Source organism: Lepidochelys kempii, chromosome 14 (assembly GCF_965140285.1).
Source record: "Lepidochelys kempii isolate rLepKem1 chromosome 14, rLepKem1.hap1, whole genome shotgun sequence".
Taxonomy (NCBI): domain Eukaryota; kingdom Metazoa; phylum Chordata; order Testudines; family Cheloniidae; genus Lepidochelys; species Lepidochelys kempii.
Genome location: NC_136393.1, coordinates 46768489 through 46778991, shown reverse-complemented (window position 1 = coordinate 46778991; position 10503 = coordinate 46768489). Strand labels below are relative to the sequence as shown.

The 10503-nt window shown below is 60.2% G+C and overlaps 1 protein-coding gene across 6 annotated transcripts in view; it reads left to right on the top strand.

The window, feature by feature from the left end:
• VARS2 (valyl-tRNA synthetase 2, mitochondrial) overlaps positions 1 to 10503 on the top strand; it is a 30377-nt gene that overhangs the window by 12805 nt on the left and 7069 nt on the right. For 2 of the 6 annotated variants that reach the window (XM_073311110.2, XM_073311115.2), the window contains exons 1-24: positions 22 to 99; positions 822 to 1164; positions 1735 to 1816; positions 2014 to 2114; positions 2396 to 2517; positions 2615 to 2681; positions 3136 to 3233; positions 3542 to 3623; positions 3765 to 3884; positions 4008 to 4119; positions 4434 to 4522; positions 5047 to 5137; positions 5265 to 5392; positions 5537 to 5640; positions 5832 to 5913; positions 6987 to 7063; positions 7658 to 7745; positions 7940 to 8045; positions 8539 to 8609; positions 8712 to 8837; positions 8969 to 9073; positions 9590 to 9658; positions 9756 to 9834; positions 10035 to 10162. In XM_073311110.2, the coding sequence (XP_073167211.2) occupies positions 925 to 1164; positions 1735 to 1816; positions 2014 to 2114; positions 2396 to 2517; positions 2615 to 2681; positions 3136 to 3233; positions 3542 to 3623; positions 3765 to 3884; positions 4008 to 4119; positions 4434 to 4522; positions 5047 to 5137; positions 5265 to 5392; positions 5537 to 5640; positions 5832 to 5913; positions 6987 to 7063; positions 7658 to 7745; positions 7940 to 8045; positions 8539 to 8609; positions 8712 to 8837; positions 8969 to 9073; positions 9590 to 9658; positions 9756 to 9834; positions 10035 to 10162 (2367 nt within the window). In that variant the 5' untranslated portion in view covers positions 22 to 99; positions 822 to 924. Of the gene's footprint in view, positions 1 to 12; positions 100 to 667; positions 1165 to 1734; positions 1817 to 2013; positions 2115 to 2395; positions 2518 to 2614; positions 2682 to 3135; positions 3234 to 3541; positions 3624 to 3764; positions 3885 to 4007; positions 4120 to 4433; positions 4523 to 5046; positions 5138 to 5264; positions 5393 to 5536; positions 5641 to 5831; positions 5914 to 6986; positions 7064 to 7657; positions 7746 to 7939; positions 8046 to 8538; positions 8610 to 8711; positions 8838 to 8968; positions 9074 to 9589; positions 9659 to 9755; positions 9835 to 10034; positions 10163 to 10503 lie in introns of those variants that run through there. The other 4 variants (XM_073311111.2, XM_073311114.2, XM_073311112.2 and 1 more) reach the window with 4 other exon arrangements.

The window sequence follows — 10503 nt, the reverse complement described above, 5'->3', positions numbered from 1 at the left end:
GGTAGGAAATGAGCACAGCGCCTGGGCTCCGCCTTTCTCCGCTGATTGGCGGGCGCGGGTGAGGTCACAATGGCCGGGTACGGGGCTCGAAGTTGCAACGTGAGGACGAGGGGGGAGAGCGCCGGGGGCGGGGGGGATGGGGTCAGGACTCCTGGGTTCCCTTCGCAGCTCTGGGGGGCGGGGGGTCTGGTGGGTTAGAGCAGGGGGGGGGGCTGGGAGCCAGGACTCCTGGGTTCTCTCCCCAGTTCTGGGAGGGAAGGGGGGGTCTGGTGGGTTAGAGCAGGGAGCCAGGACTCCTGGGTTCTCCCCGGCTCAGGCAGGCAGGTGGGGGGGGGGGGGTCTAGTGGTTAGAGCGGAGGGGGAGCCTGGGAGCTAGGACTCCTGGGTTCTCTCTCCAGCTCGGGCAGGGAAGGGGAGTGGGGTCTAGTGGGTTAGAGCAGAAGGGGCTGGCAGCCAGGACTCCTGGGTTCTCCCCAGTTCTGGGAGGGGAGGGAAGGGAAGGGGGGGTCTGGTGGGTTAGAGCAGTGGGGGTTGGGAGCCAGGACTCCTGGGTTCTCCCCGGCTCAGGCAGGCAGGCAGGTGGGGGGGGTCTAGTGGTTAGAGCGGAGGGGGAGCCTGGGAGCTAGGACTCCTGGGTTCTCTCTCCAGCTCGGGCAGGGAAGGGGAGTGGGGTCTAGTGGGTTAGAGCAGAAGGGGCTGGCAGCCAGGACTCCTGGGTTCTCCCCAGTTCTGGGAGGGGAGTGGGGGATTCAGGTCACTGGAGGCAGATAGCACCAGTCCCTGTGTCTCAAGTCCTGTCCCCTTATCTTTGCCCTCCCCAGCACCTTGCCACCGCCGTGCCAGCACCGGTGTGGGGTGTGAGCCGCCAGGAGACGGGGACTCCCCCATTATTGTGCAGGCAATCAGAATCACCCATGCCCGGACATGGCACCAAACTGGATTGGATCTGGCACCGGTCGGACTCTGAGCTCCCTCCGCCAGCTGCTCCTCCAGGCTGGGCCCTGGCACGTCCCCTGCGGGTGGAGAACCTCCTCCCAGGCTAGCAAATCCGACCCCGAGGGGCTGGGGTGGAAAAGGACCCAGCTCAAGAACAAGGCAGAGAAGCGGAGGAGACAGCGGGAGAGGCTGGAGTCCATTGAAGCTGGAGTGGCCCGGAGGCAGGAGGTAGGGGGTGCTCTCCCCTGGCAGTTAGTGCTGGCCCCAGTGTAGTGCTAGGGGGCGCTGTGCTGCAGGGAATGGGGCGGGGGCTCAGTAGGGGGTTCTTTCCCCTCTCAGTCGGTGCTGACCCCAATGCCCTGTCTTGGGTGAAACTAAAGACCCCCTTTTAACTCCAGGAGAGGACATTGTTTTTCCTTTTCTGTGACCCTGCTTTGCAGAGTTGCTGGGCGCCTTCTATGCAGCTGCCCCACCCCAGAAGTGGCTGCATTTCAGCACTATGAGCGCAATACCTGCACAGTGTTGCTGTGGACTGTTTTCCCCTGGCAGCTCTACCCCAGAGGCGGCTGCATTTCAGTGCTACAAGATCAACCCCTGTGCAGTGTTGCTGGGGGCTGTTCCCCAGCTGCCCCACCCAAGAGATAGCTGCATTTCAGTTCAGAGCGACCTCCCCTATAAGTCTCCTCCGTGATAAATGTTGTTCTGTAGCGTGGCAAAGCCAGATCTATGCAATCATTCCTAGTATGGAACCTGGTTCATATCCCAGCATCCTCTTGGGTGTATTTGGTTTTTCCCCAGGTACCTCAGGGGCAGGCTAAGGTGTGGGCTCCGAAAGATGTGGTTCTGTATGACATCCCGATGGCCGCCGGTCAGAAGAAAGGTATGATGGGAAAATGTAAGCCCTCATGGACCCCCTCTGCCCCACAGCTGGCGTGAGAGCGTTCTGTGCAGGGTCCATCCGTCTGCAGCCTTGCTGTGTCTCTCCATTTCTTAGACCAGACACTGCCCCTGCCCCTATAGAGACTTTGTTAGGGGCCTCTCTGTTCGTGGCTAACTGTATGCTGGGTCTCTCCCTAGACACTTCCGTGCCCCTGCCGGCTGCTTACAGCCCCCGCTACGTAGAAGCCGCGTGGTACGGGTGGTGGGAGAAGGAAGGATTCTTCAAACCAGAATATCAGGTAAAAACGTCCCACGGAATCAGAGTCCCACCCTTGACATGAGTGGTGACAGGGCTCAAAGCTGCACCAGGGGGCGCTGTGCTGCACGGAGCGGGGTAGGGGGGCTCAGCAGGGGGCACTCCCCCCTCACAGTGCTGACCCCAATGCAGCACTAGGGGGTGTTGTGCTACAGGGAACAGGGCGGGGGGCTCAGCAGGGTGGGGTCCCCCCTCACAGTGCTGGCCCCAGCTGTGCAGTCGGGGGCGCCGTGCTGGTTAAAACACCCTCTCTCTGTGTCTCAGAGCCGGCAGCCCCATAGGAAACCAGAAACCTTCTCCCTCTGCATCCCCCCACCCAACGTTACGGGGTCCCTGCACCTGGGCCATGCCCTCACGGTTGCCATCGAGGACTCGCTGGTGCGATGGTGAGTAGGGGCTCAGGGGGGTGGGGAATGGGCTATGGGGCCTTTCCCCTCTGGCCCCGGGGCGGGGCACTGGCTGGCTCTCCTACTTGTGTTGCAGGCGCAGGATGCAGGGCTGCCAGGTGCTGTGGGTGCCGGGATCGGATCATGCTGGAATTGCCACTCAGGTGAGACCAGAGGGGAAAGGGACCGGGCGCGTCTACATTGCTGGGGTCTGGCGCCTCCCTGAGCAGCCGCAGAGAGGGCAATGGAAGCATTAGTCCACCGGCATGGCTGTGTCGGCATGAGGGGTCAGGTCGGCAGAGCTACAGTGCTCCGGGGCATGGGATTTTCACACCCCTGAATGATGGAACTAAGTAAGCCAAAATTGTAGGTCGGGTTATGGTGGGTGTGTGCTGGAGGGAATCAACGCTGTGCATGGTGCTGAAATGCAGCCACCTCTGGGGTGAGGCAACGGGGAGGGGGGACGGACAGCCCCCAGCAACACTGCACAGGGATTGCTCTTGTAGCACTGACATGCAGCCACCTCTGGGGTAGGGCAGCTGGGGGTCTCGTGCTGTGTGTGTTCCTGCTCTGTGTGTGTCTCCCTCTCTCTGGTGACGCTCCCTTCTCCCCCGGCAGGCGGTGGTGGAGCGCAAGCTGTGGAAGGAGCGGGGCGCCCTACGGCAGGACCTGACGCGAGGGGAATTCCTCGCCGAGGTCTGGAAATGGAAAGAGGAGTGAGTACAGCTATGGCGTCGCCGGCCTGAGTCCGTGCTGGGCTTGGCGGGGGCAATCGGGGGCGCTGGGCTTCAGAGAGCGAGACGGGCTCGGTGGGGGGCGCTGGCCCCAGTGCCCCTGTGTGGCGCTAGGGGGCGCTGTGCTGCAGGGAGCAGGGCTGGGGCTCAGGAGGGGGCGCTCTCCCCTGGCAGCTCGTGCTGACCCCAATGACCGAGTGCGGCACTAGGGGGCGCTGTGCTGCAGAGAGCGGGCTGGCACTTTCCCTTGGCAGTCAGTGCTGTAAATCAGTGTTTCTTTCTCTGATCAGGAAAGGGGACGAGATCTTCCGACAGCTCAAGGCTCTGGGGGCATCTCTGGACTGGGACCGAGTCTGCTTCACCATGGACGCTGTGAGTGTCTGATGTGCAAAGATGCCACTGTTCATGATCCAGGACTCCGGGGTTCTCTCCCCAGCTCTGGGAGGGGAGCGGGGTCTCTCTGGTTGGTCCCGAGACATGCCCACGCGAATGCAATTCCCTTCGCCCACCCAGGGGTTCTCAGCGGCTGTGGCAGAGGCGTTCGTGCGATTGCACGAGGACGGGCTGGTGTACCGCGAGCAGTGCCTGGTGAACTGGTCGTGCACCCTGCGCTCCGCCATCTCCGACGTAGAGGTGAGTGCGTGGTCTGGGGGGCAGTGCTGGGGATTGGGGGTGAGTTGTATCTTGGAGGGCTGTAGTTGGAGGAGACCAGTATGGTCCCACCACGAGTCTCGTGACGCAGTCTCTCCCCGGCAGGTGGAGACCCGGCAGCTCCGGGGTCGGACTCTGCTCCCTGTGCCCGGCTGCTCAGCCCCGGTGCCCTTTGGATTGATGTTCACCTTTTCCTACAAAGTGGATGGACAGGAGGGTGAGTTTCCAAGCTCAATACAGGTGGGTATGGCAGGTGTTCCCCAGCTGCCCCACCCCAGAGGTGGCTGCATTTCAGCGCTGGGTGAGCGATCCCTGTGCAGTGTTGCTGTGTGGGTTCCTCAGCAGCCCCGCCCCAGAGGTGGCTGCATCTCAGTGCCGGTAGGTGAGTGATCCCTGTGCTGTGTTGCTGTGTGACTCTTCCGCAGCGGCCCCACCCCAGAGGTGGCTGTGGTTTTTTTCATGGTAATAATCCAGCCCCATACGGTCACCCTCTTTCTGTCTCTCCCTTGCCCTGTCTCCGTTCTGGGGAAGACGAGGAGCTCCCCGTGGCCACCACCCGCCCAGAGACGATGCTGGGGGACGTGGCTGTGGCCGTCCATCCCGACGACCCACGGTTCATGGTAAGGGGTGGAGAGGGGGGGTGTCGGGGATGAAGGGGGCAGGGTGTCTCGCAGGTGAGAGGTCATCTCCATGGAGACAGGGTGGAGCCACTTTGGGGCAGAGGAGAATAAGTTGTCTCCTTGGAGAAAGGGGGTAGGGTTTGGGGGGAAGGCGGCATCCTCTCCATGGTGACAGGGAGTGGGTCTCATGGGGCAGAAGGGTGAAAAGTCATCTCCATGGAGACAGACTGGTGTCTCCTGAGAGACAGGGGCAGGGTCTCTTTGGGAGGAAAAAGGAGCTCATGGCTGTGGAGAAGAGGGTGTGGGCTCATGGGGAGGAAGGCAGAGTCATCACTACGGAGATGAAGTTCTTCATCATGGAGACTGTCGTCTCTGGAGTTGGGGCAGGCTCTCTGGAGGAGAAGGGAGGGTCATTGCCGTGGAGTTGGGGGAGTGGGGTATCCATGGAGTTTAAAGTGGGGGATCACTGGAAGTGTCGGGGCATAATGGATCTTGGCTTTGATTCTCCCTTTTTATTTTGACAGCACCTGCACGGCAAGTGGCTCCGGCACCCATTCACTGGGCGCCTCCTGGCCATCATCACGGACCCCCTGGTGGAGCGAGACGTGGGCACAGGTAAGCACCAGGCCCCTCAGCCTTATCAGGTCTCCGAGTTGTGCACTGGCTGGAAGGTGGCTATATTGGTGTCAGAAGTGGGATCCAGGTCTCAGAGGTTCTTTCCTGTCCACTGTGCCCTCTGCAGGAGCCGTGAAGGTGACACCGGCTCACAGCCATGCCGACTACGAGCTGGGCAAGCAGCATGGGCTGCCCCTGGTCTCTGTGATCGGGGAGGATGGGGCCATGACAGCTGAGTGTGGAGACTGGCTCCAGGTAATGACACCCCTCAATCCTGACCCACAGCCCCCTGCTGTCCCAGCCCTGGACTCCCTCCCCCCCCCCCTCATTTCTACTTGTGCCCCTCAGTCCCAAACCACAGCCCCTCTGTTTTACCCCTACTGCTCTGTTCCTTTCCAGGGCCTGAATCGCTTCATGGCTCGTGAGAAAGTGGTGTCTGCCTTGAAGGAGAGAGGCCTGTACCGGGGTATGAAGGATCATGCCATGGTGCTGCCCCTCTGCAGGTAGTACACCCCCTTACCAATGGAGCATGGTGCTGGAAAGCGGAGGGGGTTCCGTAGGGGATGCCCTCCCCTTGCTGTCAGTGTTATCCCCAATGCCCCAGTGTGGCGCTCGGGGGCGCTGTGCTGCAGGGAGGGGGTAGGAAGTACCAGGATATTACAAATGGATCTATTTCTCTTTTTCCATCCTACAGTCGCTCCGGGGATGTGATTGAGAACCTGCTGAAGAGCCAGTGGTTTCTCCGGTGTGAGGGAATGGCCCAGAGAGCCCTGGAGGTGAGGGGTCCCCTAATGGCCGCTCCCGCATGGCCACCACTTAGCACAGGGAGTCCTGACTCCCAGCCCTCCCCTGCTCTAACCACTAGTTCACCTGACCTTGATTTAAGCCGTGATGGTGCCTTCTTATTGGACTGTACAAATCCCTGAGGCATAGGCTGTAAGAGTTAATCTTGCTCTGGATGGGATTTACAGAAGAATCTCCTGATGGTGTTTGGTGGCAGTAGTGGGATACAGGATTCTATCCTGAGAACTTCCCTAGTTCTGGGAGCTGTAGTGCAGCTTGGTCTGTCTGCCCTCTTGGAGGTTCTGCTGTCTAAGACAGGTTAGCTCAGGGGTGGGCAAACTTTTTGGCCCGAGGGCCACATCTGGGTGGGGAAATTGCTTGCAGGGCTGGGGCAGGGGGGCGGAGTGCGGGGTGTGGGAGGGGGTGTGGTGTGCAGGAAGGGGCTCAGGGCAAGGGGTTGGGGAAGAGGAGGGGTGTGGGGTGCAGCAGGGGGCTCAGGGCAGGGGTTTCGGGTAGATCAGGGGGCTCAGGACAGGGAGTTGGGGTGCAGCAGGGGGCTTAGGGCAGGGAGTTGGGGTGCAGAAGGGGTTCAGGCTCCGGCCTGGCGCCGCTTACCTGGAGCTGCTCCGGGGTGACAGCAGTGCCCACCGGGCCCAGGGCAGGCTCCCTGCCTGCTGGCCCCGGCCCCGGCCCCGCACCGCTCCGGGAAGCGGCCGGCACCACGTCCCTGCGTGGCCCCTGGGGGTGGCAGGGTGTAGAAGGCTTCGCGTGTTTCCCTCTCCTGTGGGTACCTCCCCCGAAGCTCCCATTGGCCGTGGTAATCTGTTCCTGGCCAATGGGAACTTTGGGGGAGGTACTCACAGGCAAGAGCAGCCTGCGGAGCTCTTTGCCGCCCCACCCCCAGGGGCTGCAGGGACGTGGTGTGGCCACTTCCCAGAGCGGCACAGCGCCACGGGGGTGGCAATCCCACGGGCTGGATCCAGAGCCCCGAGGGGCCAGATCCGGCCCGCGGGCCGTAGTTTGCCCACCCCTGGGTTAGCTCATCCGTCTCTGTCTCGCCCCTCAGGCCGTGGAGTCAGGGCGTCTGAAACTCACCCCGAAATTTCATGAGAAGAACTGGAGGACGTGGCTGTCCAACATCAGGTGAGGGGAGTTCTGCCCCACTCTAATCATTAGACCCTCCTCCCCCTCCAGAGCTGCAGATAGAACCCAGGAGTCCTGGTGTCCACCCCTACCTGCTGTTACCCACTAGACCCCATTCCTCTCCCAGAGTGGGGATAGAACCCAGGAGTCCTGGTGTCCACCCCTACCCGCTGTTACCCACTAGACCCCATTCCTCTCCCAGAGTGGGGATAGAACCCAGGAGTCCTGGTGTCCACCCCTACCCGCTGTTACCCACTAGACCCCATTCCTCTCCCAGAGTGGGGATAGAACCCAGGAGTCCTGGTGTCCACCCCTACCTGCTGTTACCCACTAGACCCCATTCCTCTCCCAGAGTGGGGATAGAACCCAGGAGTCCTGATTCCCAGGCTTCGCGCCTCTCCTTTCTGGAGCAGGATCCATGTTTGTCTAGTTTGTGAGCAACCCTACAATAACAAACTGGCTTGTCAATAATTCAAGGGGAAGGCTGGCTCCTTAGCTCAATCTGGAATGGCTCTCTATCACCCCTTGTGGCCAACTGGGGAACTGGCATGAAACAAAACAACTTTATTGGCTTTGTTGTTTGCTTTCTTGTAGCGATTGGTGCATTTCCCGACAGCTGTGGTGGGGCCATCAGATTCCAGCCTATCAGGCCTCTGTCTCAGGGTCATGTGACTTAGGCAAGGTGAGATATTTGCTTATCTGGCATGTTGTTGGCTGTGGGGGGAAGCTCCTGGCTATGCCAGCCCCAGCCTCTCCCAGCAGGGGGCGCTGTGGGGAGTCGGGGAGGGACGCTGGCTGTCGGGGAAGCTCCTGGTTACTCAACAGGGGGGACTTTAGCTCACTTACTCGCATCTCTTGTCACGCATTTATTAACAGGATGGGAGTGATGCATTGTGGGTAGTGGGCAGGACAGAGGCGGAAGCCCGCAGAAAAGCATCAGGGATTTTGAAGAAACCGGAAGAGGAAATGGAGCTGGTGAGAGGTGAAGAGAAGGGCCTCTAGGGGATGACTCTGGCAAGGAAGGAGGGGGTAAAGCCTCAAGTAACAAAAACTTCTCACTTCCCCCGTGCACTCACTTTTCACCCCTGTCTGCTTCAGGACCTTCTTTTGGTGGTTGCAGTGGGATACACAAAATTTCAACCATTTGCATAGGCTGTTACCCAGAATGCTTGGCTTATTCCAGAGCAGGCCTTGGTGTCTCCATTCTGGAATCGGGGGAATGCCCTGTAATTTTGGGGGTGCTCCTGAGGGCAGATAAACCCTGAGTTGTTTCCTGTAGTGACCCCAACTTGTTTCATACCCAGAGAAATTGGGGTAGTGCCCTACCCTAAGGGAGGCAGGCGAGACCATGCAGAGATAAAGGAAACTACCCAATACTGAGGAAGTCGTTTGTATTGTAGGGTCCCCAGGGTGCTGCTTCCTTTGCTAACCTACCAAGTCGCTCATTGGCCGATGCTCTGTGTTTGTGTCTCCAGATGCTGATGTCCTGGATACCTGGTTCTCTTCTGCTCTCTTCCCCTTCGCGGCCCTGGGCTGGCCCCGTAAGGTGAGCAACACAGAGAGCAAAGGGGACAGGTGGGATGCCGGGCTCGATGGGCCCATTGCTCTGCTCAGGGTTGGCTCACTCCTTCTCTTCCTCCCCCCGCAGGTTGGAGACCTCCAGGAATTCTACCCCAGCAGCCTCTTGGAGACGGGCAGCGACCTGCTCTTCTTCTGGGTGGCTCGGATGGTGATGCTGGGGGAGCAGCTGACTGGAGAGCTGCCGTTCTCCCAGGTATGCGGGGCAGGGACAGCCCAGGGCTGAGATAACAGGGGGGCTGTGGGTTGGGATCAAGGAGCGCCGGCAGAGCTATGGGGGGAATCCATGCCTGGGATAATGGGGTCTGCGGTTCTCTCTCTTTCCAGGTTTTCCTGCACTCCCTAGTGCGTGATGCCCATGGCCGGAAGATGAGTAAATCGTTGGGGAATGTTGTAGACCCACTGGACGTCATTCACGGGGCCTCCCTGCAGGTACCGCACCCGCCTCCCTCCCCGAGAGGCCCTACAACAACAAACTGACCCCTGCAGCATGCCAACAGAGCCCCAGAGAGACCCTGTGATGACAAACTGGGCCCTGCATCTCGTCCCCCACCCCAAGAGACCCTACAATAACAAACAAGAACCTGCATTTCCCGCCCCCCTCAAGAGAGACCCTACTATAACAAACTGGACCCTGCATTCCACCCCCAGAGAGACTCTGCAATGAAAAACAGGGCCCTGCATTTACCCGCCCCCCCACACTCTCCCGCCAAGAGAGACCCTACAATAACTGGCCCCTGCATATCTCTCCCCACCACCCCTACCATTCAGAAAAAACCAAACAACACAACATCCGTGCTCCAGGCACCCCTATAATACCAAACTGGCTCTCCCAGCCCCTCCAGGAGACCCTACAGTAACAAACTGACCTACACTCACCACAGACCCTACAAAAACACATCCCTCCCCGTCACGCCTGCCCCTGATGAGGCTCTCTCCTCGTTGCAGGATTTGCAGGGGAGGCTGCGAGATGGGAACCTGGACCCCCGAGAGGTGGCCATCGCTGTGGAGGGACAGGTGGGTCCTTCCCCTCCATCGTCCTGCCCCACTGACCCCCTTCCCCCATTCCCGTCAGTCAACTCCTCCCCTTCATATCATCACCCTTCCATTCCAGAGACGAGACTTCCCCCAGGGGATCCCCGAATGCGGCACTGACGCCTTGAGATTCGCGCTGTGCTCCCATCGAGTCCAAGGTGAGGGCAGGTGCCTTTCCCCTCTAGGGGGCGCTAGCTCTGACTCTGCCTCGGGTTGGGGGACTGGCTTGCTCAGAGAATGGGACATGGGGCCTTTCTCCTCTAGGGGGCACTGGCTCTGATCCAGCCCCAGGGCAGGGCACTGGCTGGATCGGGGCCTGGGATCAGGGCTTTTCCCTACTTCTCTATGTTGCCCCCAGGGGACGACATTAACCTGGACGTGGCCACGGTGCTGAGCTCCCGGCACTTCTGCAACAAGGTGTGGAACGCCGTTCGATTTACTCTGGGGGCCCTGGGAGAAGGGTTTGCCCCACGGACCCCGGAGGAGGTAATGGGGTGTTTCGGGGGTGGGGAGGAGTTACAAGCAGCATTGGTTCCCTCTGCTGGCTGTGGGTGGAACTCCAGGGGTCAGTATAATGGGGAGGAGGGGGCACAGGGTACCAATGGCTCCTTCTGCTGGGCACATGTGGTATTGCAGGGGGTAGTATAACGGGTGAACATGGATGTATCTGGCACGGTCTGCTGGGTACAAGGTGCATGGCAGGGAGGTGGGGAAATACTGGGTCTATGTGGTGCCCTCTGCTGGGCGTGGGTGGTATTGCAGGGAGGCAGCAATGAGCCCCAGAGATTTCTGTAACTCGGGCTGGAGTCAATCCTCTATCCCTGCCA